The sequence below is a fragment of the Vidua chalybeata genome, chromosome 15 (genome assembly GCF_026979565.1).
Source record: "Vidua chalybeata isolate OUT-0048 chromosome 15, bVidCha1 merged haplotype, whole genome shotgun sequence".
Classification (NCBI taxonomy): domain Eukaryota; kingdom Metazoa; phylum Chordata; class Aves; order Passeriformes; family Viduidae; genus Vidua; species Vidua chalybeata.
In genome coordinates, this window is record NC_071544.1 from 15,869,273 (window position 1) to 15,885,438 (window position 16,166).

Here is a 16,166-nt window from a genome sequence, read left to right on the forward strand (position 1 = left end):
CACTGGAAAATGTGTGAATGGGAAGTAGGGGTTACTAAGAAGAGAAACTACAAAACTTAAAGGTACTGAGTGAGGACAAATTTTCAGGAAGTCACAATAGTCATGATAGGGGAATCCTAGAAGTAACATCATCCACCTCAGACTGTTCTACCAAAAGACTGTGTTTGTTTCTCAAACTTTCACCTGAGTTCATGTCAGAATTAGTCCAATACAGCAGTGAAAAGCAGTAGTGTTCTTCTCCTTGGGAGATCACAGACAACTTAGCACCATAATCAAAAATTTTTACCCTTTCTGTAGCTGAAGGAATTTAAATACAAGGAGGTGTAAAAAGTGACCACGTATGTTCTGAGCTGGGTTTAACTACTTGTAGTCACTGCTGTGAGGAGTTAATCCATTCCACAGAGTTCCACCACCACCACTGACTTCCTGTCACACACAGTAGGAACCAGAAATCATACAGCAGAACAGGGGAAAAAACTAAAAGCCATGATAGTTTATTATTAATTTCAAAATACAGGAGATTACAAAGATTCAGGAAGAGAGGGAACATTTGTCAGTGCCATCCTGAGCCTTCCTGCACAGCTCTTTCAATCTGCCTCTGTTCCTCCTCAAGCAGGACTGCCAGGAGTGCAATAAATCTCACACATTCCCAGCATGGAGAGATCCTGTCGTGACCCCTGGGAGATGACACAGATCAGATTTGTTCACAGCCCAGCCCAGCAACATCCACAGCTCAGCTGAGCGCCTTGGGTGAGACACAAATGTGGAGTCCAAATTTAGAGAAAGAAGAAGAGATCCTCTCTTAATCTGCTCCACATATTCAGCACAAGAGACAGATAAAATAGGTGCCACAGTCACTGGGACATCAAAGCACTCAGCATCTTCCAGGAGGTGATCACCCTCCCTGGATCAAGGCATATTCCTTTTTCCCTTAGGGGCCTCCCTAACTTTCCCCCAATAAAATGAAACTGCAGCTACTCACATTAATTTTCCCTAGGCTGAAGCTTTCAAATGTGAATTTTTCTGCCTCAGATCAGAGGGTCCTGATGCCGTCACTAATGAGTGAGAAACTTCCAGTGAATGTTTATTTAAAATCCACTGTGGCTTAATATACTTCAATAAAACTTGCTCTTTTCCTCCTAAAGTAAAATTCCTCTTAAACCATAGGTTCTCCTGCTGCTTCAGTTTGCTGGAAAGCCCGTGATGTTAAACCCATCCATGGCTGCTTTGGTTTTTATGCAAATTCCAACCATCAGAGTTATATAAGTGCTTATGCAATGAAAAGAAACATAATACATAAACCTGCCCATGTCACTGAGAGTTATTTACAAGAGCTATAAATCAAAGTTCTGTTTTGCCTTATATTGAAGGACCTACTGCACAGGCAAAATGTCATATATGCCCAAAATTTGCTTTCAGTCACTTCCTCCTCCCAAAGAACACTAACAATTCAGCTGCCTGCTGAAGGCTATTCCTTAGTCAGAGTCCATGCAAAATTGTATTAGAAACTTTGAAGTTAAAACATGAACATTGACTACCAGGGAGGGCCCTAAAGACAAAAACATTACTGGATGTAAACGTTCAGTGAAGACAAAGGTCACCTTCTACTTTTCCAAAATCAAACCATGTTGGAAACTCCACATCCTGCTCTCAGGTTTTTCTTCAGAGCTGAAATCTTTTCATGGAAGGAATCAGCAGTGAAATATTATTAACCTTGGTGATTGATTATGTTGTAATGGCCAAGTAATGATAAGCTCAGAGGCCATGGGACTGCAGAGCCTCAGCTGGTGGGACACAGGAATCTGATTCATGCCAGCTCCAGAGCAGATGGGGCATGAGCAGAGGAGCTGCTGGGCGAGCCAAGCCTCCAGCCTGCAGGAAATGAGTTTTTATCTCAACTGGTGGCTTTGGGCCAAATCAAGCAAGCAACAAACCCTTTCGAAAATGCCCACAAACTGGAAATTCCCAGAAGGGTCGCTCCAGAACCATCAAAACACCATTCCCAAGTCCCCAAGGCTGCAGCTGATCAGTGACATCGTCCCTAGCAGCAGCAGCAGCACACAGTAGCTGGGGGAGCTCCTGAAGCTCCCTGGCTCCTGTGCAGAGGGTGCTGAGGACACTCTGGGAAGGCTGCCCAGGGCCACAGCTCCACGGCAGGGAGTGCAGCAGCTCCAGCAGTCCAGCCTCAGCCAAGCTCTCAGTGCTTCCAGTCATGGGAATCACTGTGGAGTTCAGGCTCCCAGCACTTCCCTGCTTTCAGCTTTACAGCCTTTGGAAGTGGTAGCCCAAGGCCACCAACTGGAGTTTCGAGCCCCCAGACCCTGGACAGAGAACTCCAAGGCAGAGTTGCCTGGGTTGAGCTGCTCCAGGAACCAGGAAAGAACTCCTCAAATGGGATAATTTCAATCAAAACATGTCAGGATGTGCTATTTCCAGCTGAACTTTGACCAATTAATCTCCAGTTAGCATGGAACAGTGATGCAAACCCCAAAGGCTTTACTCTCCACTGCTTACCTTCATCCAAAGTCTTTTGTATTTATGACACACAGGGAGAAGAGCTTATCCAGACCAGCTTTTGGATGATGAGATAAGTGTCTGACACCATTATTTACAGATAACAGAAATTCAGCAGCAATGCCTTTGGCTACCCTGTGTGCCCCGGCTGTTCCCCCACCTCTGTACCACAAGGAGCCTCCTCAGATCTCCTGGCAACTGTTCACAGAGTTGAGATGAAGAAATGTCAAACTTTGGGAATAAGCTGGAGTTTGTGTTCTGTGTAGAAAGGTAAATTATGCACTGAGAGCAAGGCAAAGCAAAGACAAAGTGTGACCTCTGTATTTGCACATCTGCTTCAGTTCACACTCCAAGGGAGATTTGTTATTAAAAGCTTCAGGTAACTGATCTGCATTTTGAAGAATGTGAATGAAAAGCAGTGCTGCTCTGGAGCCACAGCAGGACAGTGTGACACTTGCTCTTGGTTCTGCAGTGAAGATTAAAGTCTTCAGAGAAGAATCTGTTCTTTTCTGAATCTCTACTCTGTGATCCGGTGCCCTGAAGGTCCCTTATTTACTTCTCACCCCTTTTAACAAAGAGGATTTCAATGAAGTTTATCATGTTTATCCAACCCTTTTTCTCCTTGTTGAGCACATTACTTACTGGGAGATATTTTAATGCAACACTGCAATTACATTTCTTTTGTATTTTACACTTAAATGATCACATGAATTAAAAAGGAATGCACAGAGGTCTAAGTGGATGGAGATGGTGATCTGGTTTGCAGAGCTTAAGCTGGGTTCTTCTCCAGGCTCTTTTTTCAGCAGTTTAACTGCTCTGATGACCTTTGTTCCCAACTGTACCTTTGAAATCCGGTCACTACAGCAGAAAGCCAGACTTCATCACCCAAAAAGTCAAAAACCGAACCTGAGTGAGCAGTTTTTCCCTACTGCAACAGCTGTTCTGGCCCAAAATGATTTGAAAAAATGTAAGAGCCTTTCAAAGTACTGCCAGATGAAAGTTCTTGATTAGTAGATCCCAACCAATTCATTATTTCATCATCACCACACAGACCTTTTAGACTGAAGGAGGTACATAGGGATGATTTAAGGCCATACTTATCTTTTATAATTTCTTTTAAAACAGCCCCACAGACAGAGGTCTGTATTTATCCAAAGAATCTTAATGTGTTGGCTAAACTTCAGGCAGAGATTTAGGTTAATGCATCTCATCTATCCTGTTAAAGTAGCAATTATGCATATGGAAGAAAAGTGTTTCCAGGGCCCCTGAAGTCCGTGCCAGTAAAGCACCAACTGCAGCTGCAATTTACAAGAAAAGAAAGGTTAGAGCAACAATTCTACAATTTATAAATCAAGATTATAAACTAAATATTCCCAATGCAAACTTTTCATTGATAGAACTGTGGGGACAGGGAGATCATCTCATTTAGTAAAAAAAAAACCCTCAACCCCCTCTCAGTAAAGTCCCACGTGTGACTCTAAGCATGTGTTTTGAAAATACCAAAGAACTATGACATTTTTATTCTGCCAGAAAAATGATCACATCTTGATTGGATACTTTGCCTTCACATTTCCTTTTCCAAGCTGAAATGTCAACTATTTTAAGTAAAATCTGAATATTACCCAACGACAAACCAGAAGAGAACCTTGATGCTGCAGCTGTCCCTGAAAAGGTGCATTCCAGTTCCACACTTGCAGTTTTACCATGAAGAAAACAGAGATGAAACCTTTCCAAGTGCTTTGCTGCCTAATGACACAATCACCAGCATGTTATTAAAGCTCAGCACTCTGACACTGCAGTCATTATATCTGCAAACACCAAGACATTATGGCAGGAGAAAACAATCCTTTTATTGAAAGCAAGGAGGGCTCATTGTGACAGGTGAATGTTTTACTCCCGAGATGAACCCCATATACATAACTATTTTTATGCAGTTTTCATGTTCCATTTACACATTTTGCTGGCTTAAAAGGCTTTAACAGTCAATCAAGGGTTCAAGTACTAAGCTGCATAACAGAAGAAAATTATATTGTGTTATTGAAGTCAGGCAGATAAACAACATCTCCTGATTGTGATGGTACCATTATGTGCCTCAGGATGAATAGAGAGAGAAAACATTCACCTGGTTTCATATTCCAAATATTTGCTGAGATTCATGTATAAATAGATGAAAGAACAGAGAGGGTTATTGTGTAATATTTTAATATCATAAAGTCAAATTTATGCAAACCAGGAAAAAAGGAAAGTGGGGTTTATGTCTTGTGTGGAGTTCTGCCTTACTGAATTTGTGTTTATTATTCTGACAAGCTACAAAAATAAAAGATATAAATACAGAGACAACAGTAAATGTGTATCTCTTCTTTTGCAAGAAAACTGTCACAATATTATGCTCATTAAAAAGCTTTCTAAAACTAATAGCTCAGTGAAACACTAGACTTAATGGCTTGAGATAAATATCTTGCAACAGAGCTGTTTAAGCCACTGTAAAAACAAACCTCTTAAAAGCAGAAACACAAACACCAAGCTAACAACAGAGAACCTGTGTTCCCTGAAGTCACTTTGCAGTCTTGCACTGACTCCAGGAAGAACTAGATCAAAATAACAGCTTTCATTTTGTTTGTATTTCCTTTAGGGCTGAATCTTCTTTTATTTCCTTGCTACACCCAGCCAAAGATGGACTCATCCTACAGAAAAAAAAAGTGATGAAAGTGAATTGGTACATTCCCATTAATATTAAAAAAAAAAAGTCTCTATATCAAGTGGGACAAATGAAGACTGTTCAGATTCTTCAGATTGTACTTTAGACCACCAGGGAAGGATTTAGCTCAAGAAGAAGGCAAAAAACCTCCTTGGCAAAGCTCAGAGCCCTCCCTGTGAGGATGGAGCTGCTCTGACCCCAAATCTGAAATCTTGAAAATATTTGAGCTCAATGTCAGTAATACTTTACAATATAACTGGCACTTACTATAATAGCATTAAACAAGATCTGTGCATGTTTTTAATACTAATAATTTGCTTATTTTAGGGTTTTTTGGCCTCTAATGGACTGTCTACATACCATGTCCAAGTATGCCCCATTCTGTGACCTCTGGATCCTGTCAGAGCCTGCAAGAGAACATCAGGTGGAGGAAAATCATCATCTGCAGTCACATGGAATCTAATCTTAATTGCAACATTCCAAGGAGTAAATAGGTAGCATTAAAATTCAAGTAGACTTTTGTTCTCTCAAAAAAACCTATTTATAGAGGCAATAAAATGCAGCATTAATTTTCTAGATTCATTAATCTAGGAAAAAAAAAATAAGATAAAAATGAACCCAGTTTATTCAGACTTGTTGATCCCTATCTAAATAGCTTCTAGAATTATTCCATTTGCTTCTTGATTAATGAAAAATTCAGATCAATAGGAGACTTATCTCCTAGATTTGATGTTGTGCAAAATCTGCTAATTAGAAAGAAGGTATTAGAATTTATGGTTTTCACTGCAATAGGACTTAACAGGAGATTCTCAGTTAAAGCTCATGAGAAAAGGGCTAAAATTACAACTAAGGATAGAGTAAGAGGGGAGGAGGAGGCATTGGTTGGTTGGTGAGGTTTTTCAAGTCACTGGAAATTAAATATAAAGAAAATGCTCTTTCTCTGAAAGAAATGAGTGGCTGAAAAGAGGACAGGCCCTGTCCATAAATCCAAGATTAAACAGCACATGGTGATCCATAACAAACAGAAAAGCAGCCATTAGGGTAAGATGGCAAGTCCACCCAGGAAATCATATATAAGCAGAATTTGTTTTTTCTTTTTCTTACAATAACTTGAAATCTAATAATCTATTAAAGATTTCTCCTCCTTTTTCCTCAATAATTGTTCTCCTTTTTCTTGAAATCAAACAGACAAATCCAGAAAGTTGGTTTTTTTTTTTTTTAATTCACTGTCCTACACATCCATGGATGTGTGTGTCTTACACATATATGTCCAACATATACATTCATAGCTTTGCACAAACACTTCTGCAATGATCTCAGCTGTGGGAGAAAGCACGTGGAACACTTTCCATGGGAGGAGAGATTTATTAGATTGGAACTTCTTAGCACAGAAACATGACAGAGGCCAATGGAACCTTGAATATGAATAGCACACGATGAATAATTAATATCATGTCATAATTCCAGAAGTAATCAGGAATTGGGTTTAAAGCCAACAGAAGAAGTGTTTTTGCACACAATGCAGAATATTTGCACAATAATTGCAGAAGAAGTTGTTGAAGCATATTTAGTGGAATTTCTTCTCCTATTCAATAACATCCACTGGGGTAGAGATTTCTGTTCTGAACCAGAACTTCTTTTGTTCTCATGAAGAAGATTTTTGAGGGTGTATTTTCTTGCCATGTGTGTGGAAATCTAATCCAACATTTTACCAAATAAGACACTGCCTGGAATGGTCCTACATTTTGGGATACACCCCAACATGCACTCATGTGGAAAACTTCCATTGGCACCAGTCCAAGGGAAGAAAAAGTGCTGTGGCTGAAAGTGGCATTTTAAACTTGCCTGGTAGCTCTTCATGGATTAGTATATTCTTTTTCCTAATAATTCATCCAACTGTGAGGCCAGAAATTCCAATTCCATTTGTAAGCATACACTGTATTATCTTAAATTGTGCAGCAGCTACAATGCCTCTAATTGAAATTGGCTGAATGCAGAGCGCCAGTTTTAATTCCCAAGTCATTTTCCAATAATGAAAGAGCTGCATTCAGGGCACAGAGTGAAAACATGTTCGATGGTTTTGTTAAATTGTGTTACAGCAACCATTGGGGAGCATCTAATTTATTATTTTCCTATGTGAAAAAATAAATTATTATTCATACAACTCCTGCCTTGGGCCCATCTGTGAATAAGTTTAATTACGTATTTCACATGTTCAGAAAAACTGTTCAGATGTTTGATGTGCATGTCTTTAATGTCAGGCTACAGCAAACACTTCCACCATTCTTCCTCCAAATTAATACATACAAGACCCTCCATGAAACAAAAGGAGTTTTCCAAAAAAGCTGGAAGTGCCTAAAGCATGGAATGAATTCTGTTTGTGAGTTGTAAAACCTACTACTCAAAAAAAACCCAACTGAATGGACCTTAAAACTTGGGATCTTCACTTGTATTAGTAATTTGTTTCCTCTAGTAAAACAAAACATTAGCAATTCATTTCCTACCTTCTCCATCAAACTGCCTGCAGATCAACAGTCGACTTCTGAGCCTTTCATTTTCCTCAAGCATTTTTGAAATCACTTTCCAGACCTTGTGCCAGACTTTGGACTGAAAGACAAAATGTGAAGTATATAAAAAGTTTGCATTAAAACTTCTATAGGGCAGCACTTTGAATTCCCCACAATGACTATGAAGTCCAGTTAGGTTTTTCTGTTGAGGACTGGGAAAGAAGGGAAAAGAGGACATGGGATATATGGAAGAATCACTTCTATTTAAAAGTCAGAAACATAAATTCCTCCATGATTTTTCACATGAAATCTCCACCTCCTTTCTTGCCTAGAACTCTTGTGTTTATCCAGGACTTGAGAAGTGCCCTTCTAGATAAGCAAAGCTCATGAAAACGTGTGTAGAGCCATTAAGCTCTCTTCAAAGTCATCCAAAATGGGGAGAAAAAAAAAGATTGTCTAATTTTCCAGGAGCAAAAAGACCATGTAGTCCCTCAGCAGCAGCATAACTGAGGCCCCAAACTCAGATTCCAGAATAGCAACGCTCTTGCCTATCTCATATCAAATCCATATTAATTTGTTTTATAGAATTTGAAAACCTTTATTTTAGAGGCATAAAGCTCTGTCTGTAGTTGGCAGGTTTCAAACTTGTGCATTGAAAATATTAAATTGGAACTGTGGAAAAAGCATTCAGGCAGAGGTGGCCTAACAAATAGAAATGGCTGTTGACACGTTGATGTTTGGACTTTTGTTGGACCTCATCTGAGAAACTTGCTTAAATCTAAAGATAATTCCTTTCTTGAGGACATTTATTGCTAAAACATTCTAAATATTCCTCATTGGTTTTGAAGACTATTCAGTGCACCAGGAGAGCCATATTCCAGGATGTTATTAGCTGTTCCTCTGCAGTTGGTAGCATTTTGCTGTTTTTAAATCAAGTATCTATGACATGGCTCTGTTCTAGTCCAGCTGATTACTTGTACTTCACACATTACAGAATCTCATAATGAGTTACTGCTTAACAAATGTTCCTCTTAAAATTTCAACCATTTGTCGAACTACTGAACAGGAACAGAAACACATTTGTGAAAGAGAAAGTAATTCTGCATTGCTCCAAGGATGGTGTTAATAGCTCAGGTTCCTGCCTTCGCCGATTTGTAACCTGTGGGATTTCTTTGTTTAAAACATGAGAGGAAGAGGAGCTGCAGAGCTTTTTCCTGCTGGGTTTCACCCCAAGGTGTGCTGCACCCTGGCCCAAATCCAGCAAAGCATTTCAGTACAGGCTTTTTAAGTCAACAGCATACTCTCATTTTTCAAGGTAAGCACACACTTAAGTGCTTTATTGAATAAGAGCCAGAATTTTAAAGCCTCCAGAGAGGGAAGATAATACCATTTTTTCTTTTCTGTAAGTAAGGTTTTCAGTAACAGGCTACCAATTCCATCATTTAATCTCCCTCATGCTCTCACACACAGAGAACAAGCAGCTTTCTCAAATGCCAAGGCAGCTAATTGAGCTGCCACACTTTATACCTTTTTCTTCTTTCGTTTAATGGCTTTATCAACGTTTCTTGAAGGGATGGGAAAGTCAAAGATGTCAGCCTTAGCCTCTCGAGGGTCACCTAGAAAGAGTTTAGAAAGCAGTTGTTGGGTATTTAGAATATGTTCCTAAGGAAGATGTTGATCACTGGCATAGGTTGTCCAGAAAAGCTGTGGCCGCCCCATCCCTGGAAGTGTCCAGGACAGGCTGGGTGGAGCTCTGAACAGCCTGCTCTAGTGGAAGGTGTCCCTAGGAAGGCAGTGGAACTGGATGATCTTTAAGGTCCCTCCCAACCCAAACCACTCTGTGGTTCCAGAGGGATCCTTACTTCTGGTCACCTTACAGGGTATCAGTCCTTACATCCTGCAGCTTGTTCCCTTCTTCTTTATTCCATGATATAACCATTGGGCAAGTGAGTGTCTCTCAAATGCCACAGATTTCAAAACTACACAGCACCCACACATTAGACGACAGGCTTCTGGGAGCTTTTAATTCCCTCTCTTTCCCAGAAGTGGACACAGCAATCGGGGCGTGACCTCGCCAGTGCCCAGAACAGGGGAAGAATCACCACCCCTCCCCACCCCGCCCCGGGTTTTGCTGTTCCCGCGATTCCTGGTACAATTAAGACAACACTTGAGCCACCTCCAGCCCTCTGAGAACCCAAGGGGGCTGTCCCGGGGTCTCACGTACCGCTGCTGGTGCGGCTGCCGGCTCTCCCCTCGCCGCCGCTCCCCGCCCGCCTCCCGCTGCCGCCCGGCCCGGGACTGTGCCCGGCCCGCGGCTCCTGGGCGGCCCTCGGGGCCCCGGCCCGGCCCGGGGGGCTCTGCCCGGGGCTCTGCCGCCAGCCCCGGCCCAGGCGGATCACGGTGCCGCAGCGGTGCGAGCCGAAGCTGTTCACGTACACGAGCGGCACGGGCGGGCAGGCGCGGCGGCCGCGCTCCATCTGCGGCGGGGCCGCGGGCATGAGGGGAACCGGGGCTCGGGGCTGTGAGGGTAGCCGGGGATGGAGGCTTAGTGAGGAGAAACGAGGGTCGGTGAGGGGAACGAGGGCTGAGGGGAACCAGGGACTGTGGCTAAGTGAGGGGAACCGGGGGCTGAGAGGAGCCGCAGCTGAGGGGCCGGCGAGGGCAGCGGGGGACAGAGGGACGGTGAGGGGAGCCGGGGCTGAGGGGCGGTGAGGGGAATCAGGGGTCGGTGAGGGCAGCCGGGGACTGAGAGGAGCCGGGCTGGGGGTCTGTGAGGGGAACCGGGGATAGCTCAGCGAAAGGAGCCCAGGGCTGTGAGACCAGCCGGGACTGAGTGGACAGCGAGGGGTCGGTGAGTGGAGCCAGGGACTGAGGGGAGCCGGGGGTCGGTGAGTGGGGCCAGGGACTGAGGGGCTGGATGTCCCCCTGTCCCTGGGCCAGTGCTAGAGTTTAGCACACACTGCTGCTGCCTGAAGCCACGTATTGATACATTTCATGCAAGTTATTGATCTATTTGTACCAGTGGTAAGGGGACTCCGGGCAGAAGGTTGTTTGATGTCTTGTGTGTCTCTACAGCAGGGGAACCCTGGCATCCCTTTGGTGCAGGTGCTGCTGCAGTGCCTGCACTGATACAAGGATTTCCTCTCCAAGCAGTGCACCCGCTCCAGCCACGTGCTGAACAATAATGAAACATCAAATACCTTTTTGTCCTTCAGGCAGCAACAGATGCGTGACACTGACAGGATGCCTGGCGGGACAGGCCAGCTCACGCAGGTGCTCGGTGTCCCATTGCAGCCATGGGTTTTGCTGGATATGACAGTGACAACTGGCATTCTCAAACCACTGAAGAGCTCAAGTCATAGAATCATGGAATGGTTTGGGTTGGAAAAGACCTTAAACGCCATCCAGTTCCATTCCCTGCCATGTGCAGGGACACCTCCCATTATCCCAGGTTGTTCCAAGCCCCATCCAGCCTGGCCTTGAACACTTCCAGGGATCCAGGGGCAGCCACAGCTTCTCTGGGCACCCTGTGCCAGGGCCTGCCCACCCTCACAGGGAAGAATTTACGTCAAGTCCCACTGATGTTGTCTTTGTCACTAAAATACTGCTCCAGATTACTTCCCAGAGTTCAGTTTGCACAGGGTTGCAAATTAGAAATAATAAATTCTAGCAAAAATACCTATTTTTCCTAATTATTTCAGCAGCACTGGCAGCATGAATGGTGTTGCCCTCAGGAATGGATCCAAAGAGACAACGAAGCAAACCGTGATCATTCCCCAGGCTTTGAAGAGGCTGAGAGTCCCTGTGTGTGTTCAGAGAAGGGAATGGAGCTGGGGAAGGGTCTGGAGCAGCTGAGGGAGCTGGGAAGGGGCTCAGCCTGGAGAAAAGGAGGCTCAGGGGGGACCTTCTGGCTCTGCACAGCTCCTGCCGGGACAGCCGGGGGGGTCGGGCTCTGCTCCCAGGGAACAGGGACAGGAGGAGAGGGAACGGCCTCAGGCTGGGCCAGGGCAGGCTCAGGGTGGACAGCAGCAGGAATTTCCCCATGGAAAGGGTGCTCAGGCCCTGGAACTGCCCAGGGAGGGTTGGATCCCCATCCCTGGAGCGTCCCAGGAAGGGCTGGAGGCGGCACTCGGTGCTCTGGGCTGGGGACACGGTGGGGATGTGGCACAGGCTGGACTCGGTGATCCCGGAGCTCCTTCCCCGCTCAGCGGTTCCCGCGCCCGGGCCCGGCCGGCGCAGTGCGGGCGGGCCCCGCCAGGTGGCGGCCGCTCCCGCGGAACCGGCGCGGCCCCGGTGCCGCCGCCGCGGCCGGGAGCGAGCGCGGCCCGCCAAGCATCCCTGGATTGCCGCTCGTGTACACGCTGCCCGCAAAAGGCACCTCGCCTATGCAGCCGCAAACGAGGAAAAACAACTCGCAGAGGCACAGCCTGACAGAGTAATTTGTTGTTTCCCAGTTATAAAAGGGCATCTCCTGCAGGGTCCAAAGGGTGTGGACTGAAAGGTTGTAGGTGTGACGCAGCCACCGAGTCAGGAGCCTTGAGATCAACTGTGATTTCAAATATCAACTGTGACCTGTATTTGGGAAAGGTTCTTTCCCCAGAGGGTGCTGGCACTGCCCAGGCTCCCCAGGGAATGGGCACAGCCCTGAGGCTGCCAGAGCTCCAGCAGGGTTTGGACAGCGCTCCAGGGTTTTGGGAGCATCTGTGCAGGGACAGGAGATCCCTGGGATGATCCCTGTGGGTCCCTTCCAGCCATGATATTCTGTGATTCTACAATTCTCAATTCCACTCCTCCACTAACCCAGACTCCCTCCTCTGTCTAAACCTGCACTAACCAGCTGTACCAGTGAGGCAGCAGCCAGTGAGTTCAGTTTGGGATATTAAACGCAAAAGCTTCATTAAAAATTGGTCCTGGCCGACAAGCGTCCCCAGGTGCATCCATCCCAAAGCCCTGGTAAAGAAATCCCTTCTTTAGCTGCAATGCTGCCCACACCACAACCCCCCAGTGAATGCTCACGCACAACCCTAAAGAGCCCCGTGTTCATTCCATGACTGTCTCCGCATTGTGCAGGAACACTCGCTGCTGTATCTGCCAGGGCAGGAGCTGCCTGTGCCAGCTGGCAGCTGCTTCCTTCCTCCAGCCTCCTCGGGGCACCACGGCTGCCAAGGCAGCGGTTTCTCAGCACCTGTACTCACAGAAATGCTTCCACCCTGCTAATGCAAACACACAGACCTCGTGGGGCACATTTTGTCCACTTTTCCCAACAGCACATTGCCAGCACTTTGATCTCAAATGCAAATTCAGCTCAGATCCTTTTTAGGATCTGCTGCTACTCAGAAAAACCAGTGCCACCTAAAATCTCTCTGCAGATCTGTCAAGTTCAGCTATTTTAGCTGCACACTGCGCTTCACCCACCTTTCCACATGTGTGAACTGACTACCAGCTGGCCACTATCTCTGTATTAATCACCCTGAGCAAACATCTCAGCTTCTCACCACAGCTGCAACTGTCTGGTTAAAAATAGCCCAGATTCCAGCTTTCAGCCTGCACCTCATTGTGTGTTTGCTGTGTGCTCCAACGGCAGCTCCTCCATCTCACAGTTCCTGAATTCCATTGTTTCAGTTTTGCTTTGGCCAAGGATGTGTCATCATCCCTGAGCCCCGACAGTCCTTTTAAAATGAGGCAGATTTTGGTGCCTACAGCTGTTGCCAAGGAGAAGGAAGGAAGGAAGGAGTCATTGGGACATTGCTGCACACATGGTCAGTGATTCCCTGAAAAAAACCAGCCTTCTGCTGCTGGGGGAGATTTGGGGTTCTCTGAGCATTCTTTGCAGTGGAAAGTACTCACATGATTCCACAGAATTCATAGAATCACAGAATGGGTTGGGTGAGACCTTTAAAGATCATCTCATTCTGGCTCTGCCATGGGCAGGGACACCTTCCACTGTCCCAGGCTGCTCCAAGCCCCTTCCAGCCTGGCCTTGGGCACTTCCAGAGATCCAGGGGCAGCCACAGCTTCTCTGGGCACCCTGTGCAAGGGCCTCCTCACCCTCAGAGAGAGAAATTTCTTCCATACATCTCACCTAAACTTACCCTAAAATTCAACATAACTCAGGCAAGGCCATTGTTTATTAACTGTAACATTATCTTGATCAACTGCAAAGGTGAATACATCTGAAGTAGGACTCTGAACAAGGAAAAGTGTGCTCATTCCGACAACAGCTACACTCAAACCTTGTTAATGATACCCTCAGCAGTAGCACAAACAATTATTCTATCACCTTCATTTTCACAGAATATTTAATAAGTTACTGGAGTGAGAGATTTCATTAGTATGTGGTTACTGCACAAAAGACACTGGGGACCATTTATTAGTGTAACCAAGAATCATTATAAAAACAAAAGTCACGACTTCTGCTAAGTCAAAGCAATGAATTTGCCTTCAGCTTCTTCTTACTTTTTTCATCATTTAGCCTGACTCTCAGTTAATTGTGTGAGCAGTAATGGGGCAACAGAGAGAGAAAATGGAACAGCACCTGCATGTCACAGCAGTGAACCTGCACAGCTCCCACTGCTTTACAAACCACACACATGGGAATCCCTTCCTCCACTCATAGGGAGAAGCCAGTTCTCCTATCTCTTCATGCTGTGCATAAAAATATTTAGCAGACTATAAACTGTGTTACATAAAAGCCTGAGCCTCCCCTGGAGAGATTTCAAAATCACTGAGAAGATCCATTGGCTTTACAACAAAACCCACGTCAAGGAGATCAAAACCCCTGGCTTAGCAGAACTTTGTGTTACAGCATTTCAACAGATTGCCAATTGGAAATAAAACTATGGGGAAAACTCAAGGAGACAAAATGAGCCCTGAGATTACACCAGAATGACACAGCCTGATTTCCAGGAAAGGCTGGTAGTCAAGTGGATGAAGCAGAAGGCAGGTGAGGACTTCACTTGCTCTGATTTCATTTTCCAAATGAAAAATGAACTAAATGTGCAAGCTATCAGTATTTGTTTCCAAATCAGAGACGGGGAAACTTTACCAAGTTTTAGGCTGCAGAGACTATGATATTAAAGATTAAAAGGGTCCATTCAGGGGAATGTGCAGTTAGATCCTGAGAGGACCCACAGCTGTGGAAGTTAAGCCCTATCAGCCCTCCAGATGCTGAAAGAATCCTGGCTCATGCAGGATGTAAAATGCAAAAATCACTAAATCATCCCCAGATTCAGCATTAATGTAGATAACCCAAGACTAGGCACAGAAAGCTCACAGTTTCTTACTTCTCTGAGATCCAACAGGATCCTAGGCCAAAATGTGACCACCAACACACCTGCAGGAGTGCCCATCCCTGGAGGTGGCACTCAGTGGTCTGGGCTGGGGACAAGGTGGGGATGTGGCACAGCTTGCACTCAATGAACTCTGAGGTCTTCTCCAACCCAAAAGGTTCTGGGATTCTGAGCAGCAAGTCCACCCTATAATGGCACTGAGCATTCCCTCCTCCCTCCTCCCTCCTCCCTCCCCCAGAGACATCAGGATGCTGCCAGGAGAGGAGCAGAGTGGGGCTCTGTCTCCATGGATTGCTCCCTCTGCAGAGACAATGGAAGCAGATACTGCTTTGTTCTGCCCTCACATTGCTCCACAGACACCCTCTGCAAAAGCAACGCTTGAGCAAATTCCCTTTCCACTGAGGGAAGAGCTGGGCTGATTTTGCCAGTGTGTACAGAGCAACATCTGTCCATGCACAGCTGGCCCACTGCAGCAGAGCTGGGGGCTGCTGCTTCCAGGAGAATGCCTCAGAAACGTAAGGAATGCCATTTAAACTCAGAAACGCTTGGCATGAACGTGCTCCCAGCACTGGGCATCAGCTTAAAGCCACAAGCATTGCCTTGGAAAGTGACACTTGGCCAAAGTGACAACTTAATGCACAGCAAGGCCTGAACAATCCCTGAGCAAACTGATCCTGGTCCGTGAGTCAGCAGTGATGTCAGATGGTGATTTACACCGAGCAAACATTCTTTTCAAGCCTTGGGTTGGACAAGGCTGGCAGAGATTTTTTTTTTTTTTTTTTTTTAATGCATTGCTCTCCTTCCACAGATTTCAGATCTGGTCTGAGTTACTGAGGCACACAATGTGTGTCCACTGCATCTACCCCATCACTGCCATTCAAAACTAATGTTCTCCAATTCCATGAAAAGCAGAGCAACTCAAAGTTTTGGGATAAGAAAATACCCCACGGCTGACAGCAGTAAAACTACGTCCATTTTAAACATTAAGAATAATGCAAACCCAAAAATGTGTCCTCACAGTCATCCTTGACCTGTGCTGTGCTCAGAGGATTTAATCTCAGCTTTCATGACTCACCAAATTAAATTTCAGGAGGAAAAATGCAATCAAGCACTGACTTAATACATCTCTATATTTTATGTATACCAGGAAGACTGAGA

At 45.2% G+C, this 16,166-nt stretch overlaps 1 protein-coding gene and 2 long non-coding RNA genes across 7 annotated transcripts; 1 reads left to right on the forward strand and 2 right to left on the reverse strand.

Moving 5' to 3' along the window:
- Positions 1–478: 478 nt before the first annotated feature.
- LOC128795743 (uncharacterized) lies at positions 479–1,989 on the reverse strand. Its single transcript, XR_008433622.1, has 3 exons — positions 1,602–1,989; positions 983–1,055; positions 479–677 (listed from the first exon to the last, which is right to left on the reverse strand). It is a non-coding gene; the product is annotated as an uncharacterized LOC128795743 (long non-coding RNA).
- A 126-nt stretch (positions 1,990–2,115) lies between these two features.
- Positions 2,116–5,617, forward strand: LOC128795920 (uncharacterized). Of its 4 annotated transcripts, none has more exons than XR_008433663.1 (4): positions 2,116–3,481; positions 3,740–3,835; positions 5,147–5,445; positions 5,540–5,610. It is a non-coding gene; the product is annotated as an uncharacterized LOC128795920 (long non-coding RNA). The 4 variants fall into 4 exon arrangements; XR_008433665.1 differs by having other exon boundaries at positions 2,116–2,784; positions 2,888–3,835; XR_008433664.1 differs by having other exon boundaries at positions 2,116–3,835; positions 5,147–5,230; positions 5,540–5,617.
- On the reverse strand, positions 5,110–11,382 carry C15H5orf47 (chromosome 15 C5orf47 homolog). Of its 2 annotated transcripts, none has more exons than XM_053957033.1 (5): positions 10,739–11,382; positions 9,247–9,335; positions 7,717–7,819; positions 5,573–5,619; positions 5,110–5,198 (listed from the first exon to the last, which is right to left on the reverse strand). In XM_053957033.1, the coding sequence occupies exons 1-5, from the start codon at positions 11,049–11,051 to the stop codon at positions 5,172–5,174; spliced, it is 579 nt and encodes a 192-aa protein (XP_053813008.1). In that variant the 5' UTR covers positions 11,052–11,382; the 3' UTR covers positions 5,110–5,171. The 2 variants fall into 2 exon arrangements, with proteins under 2 accessions (XP_053813008.1, XP_053813009.1); XM_053957034.1 differs by lacking the exon at positions 10,739–11,382 and adding an exon at positions 9,944–10,564.
- Between the last annotated feature and the right edge of the window lie 4,784 nt (positions 11,383–16,166).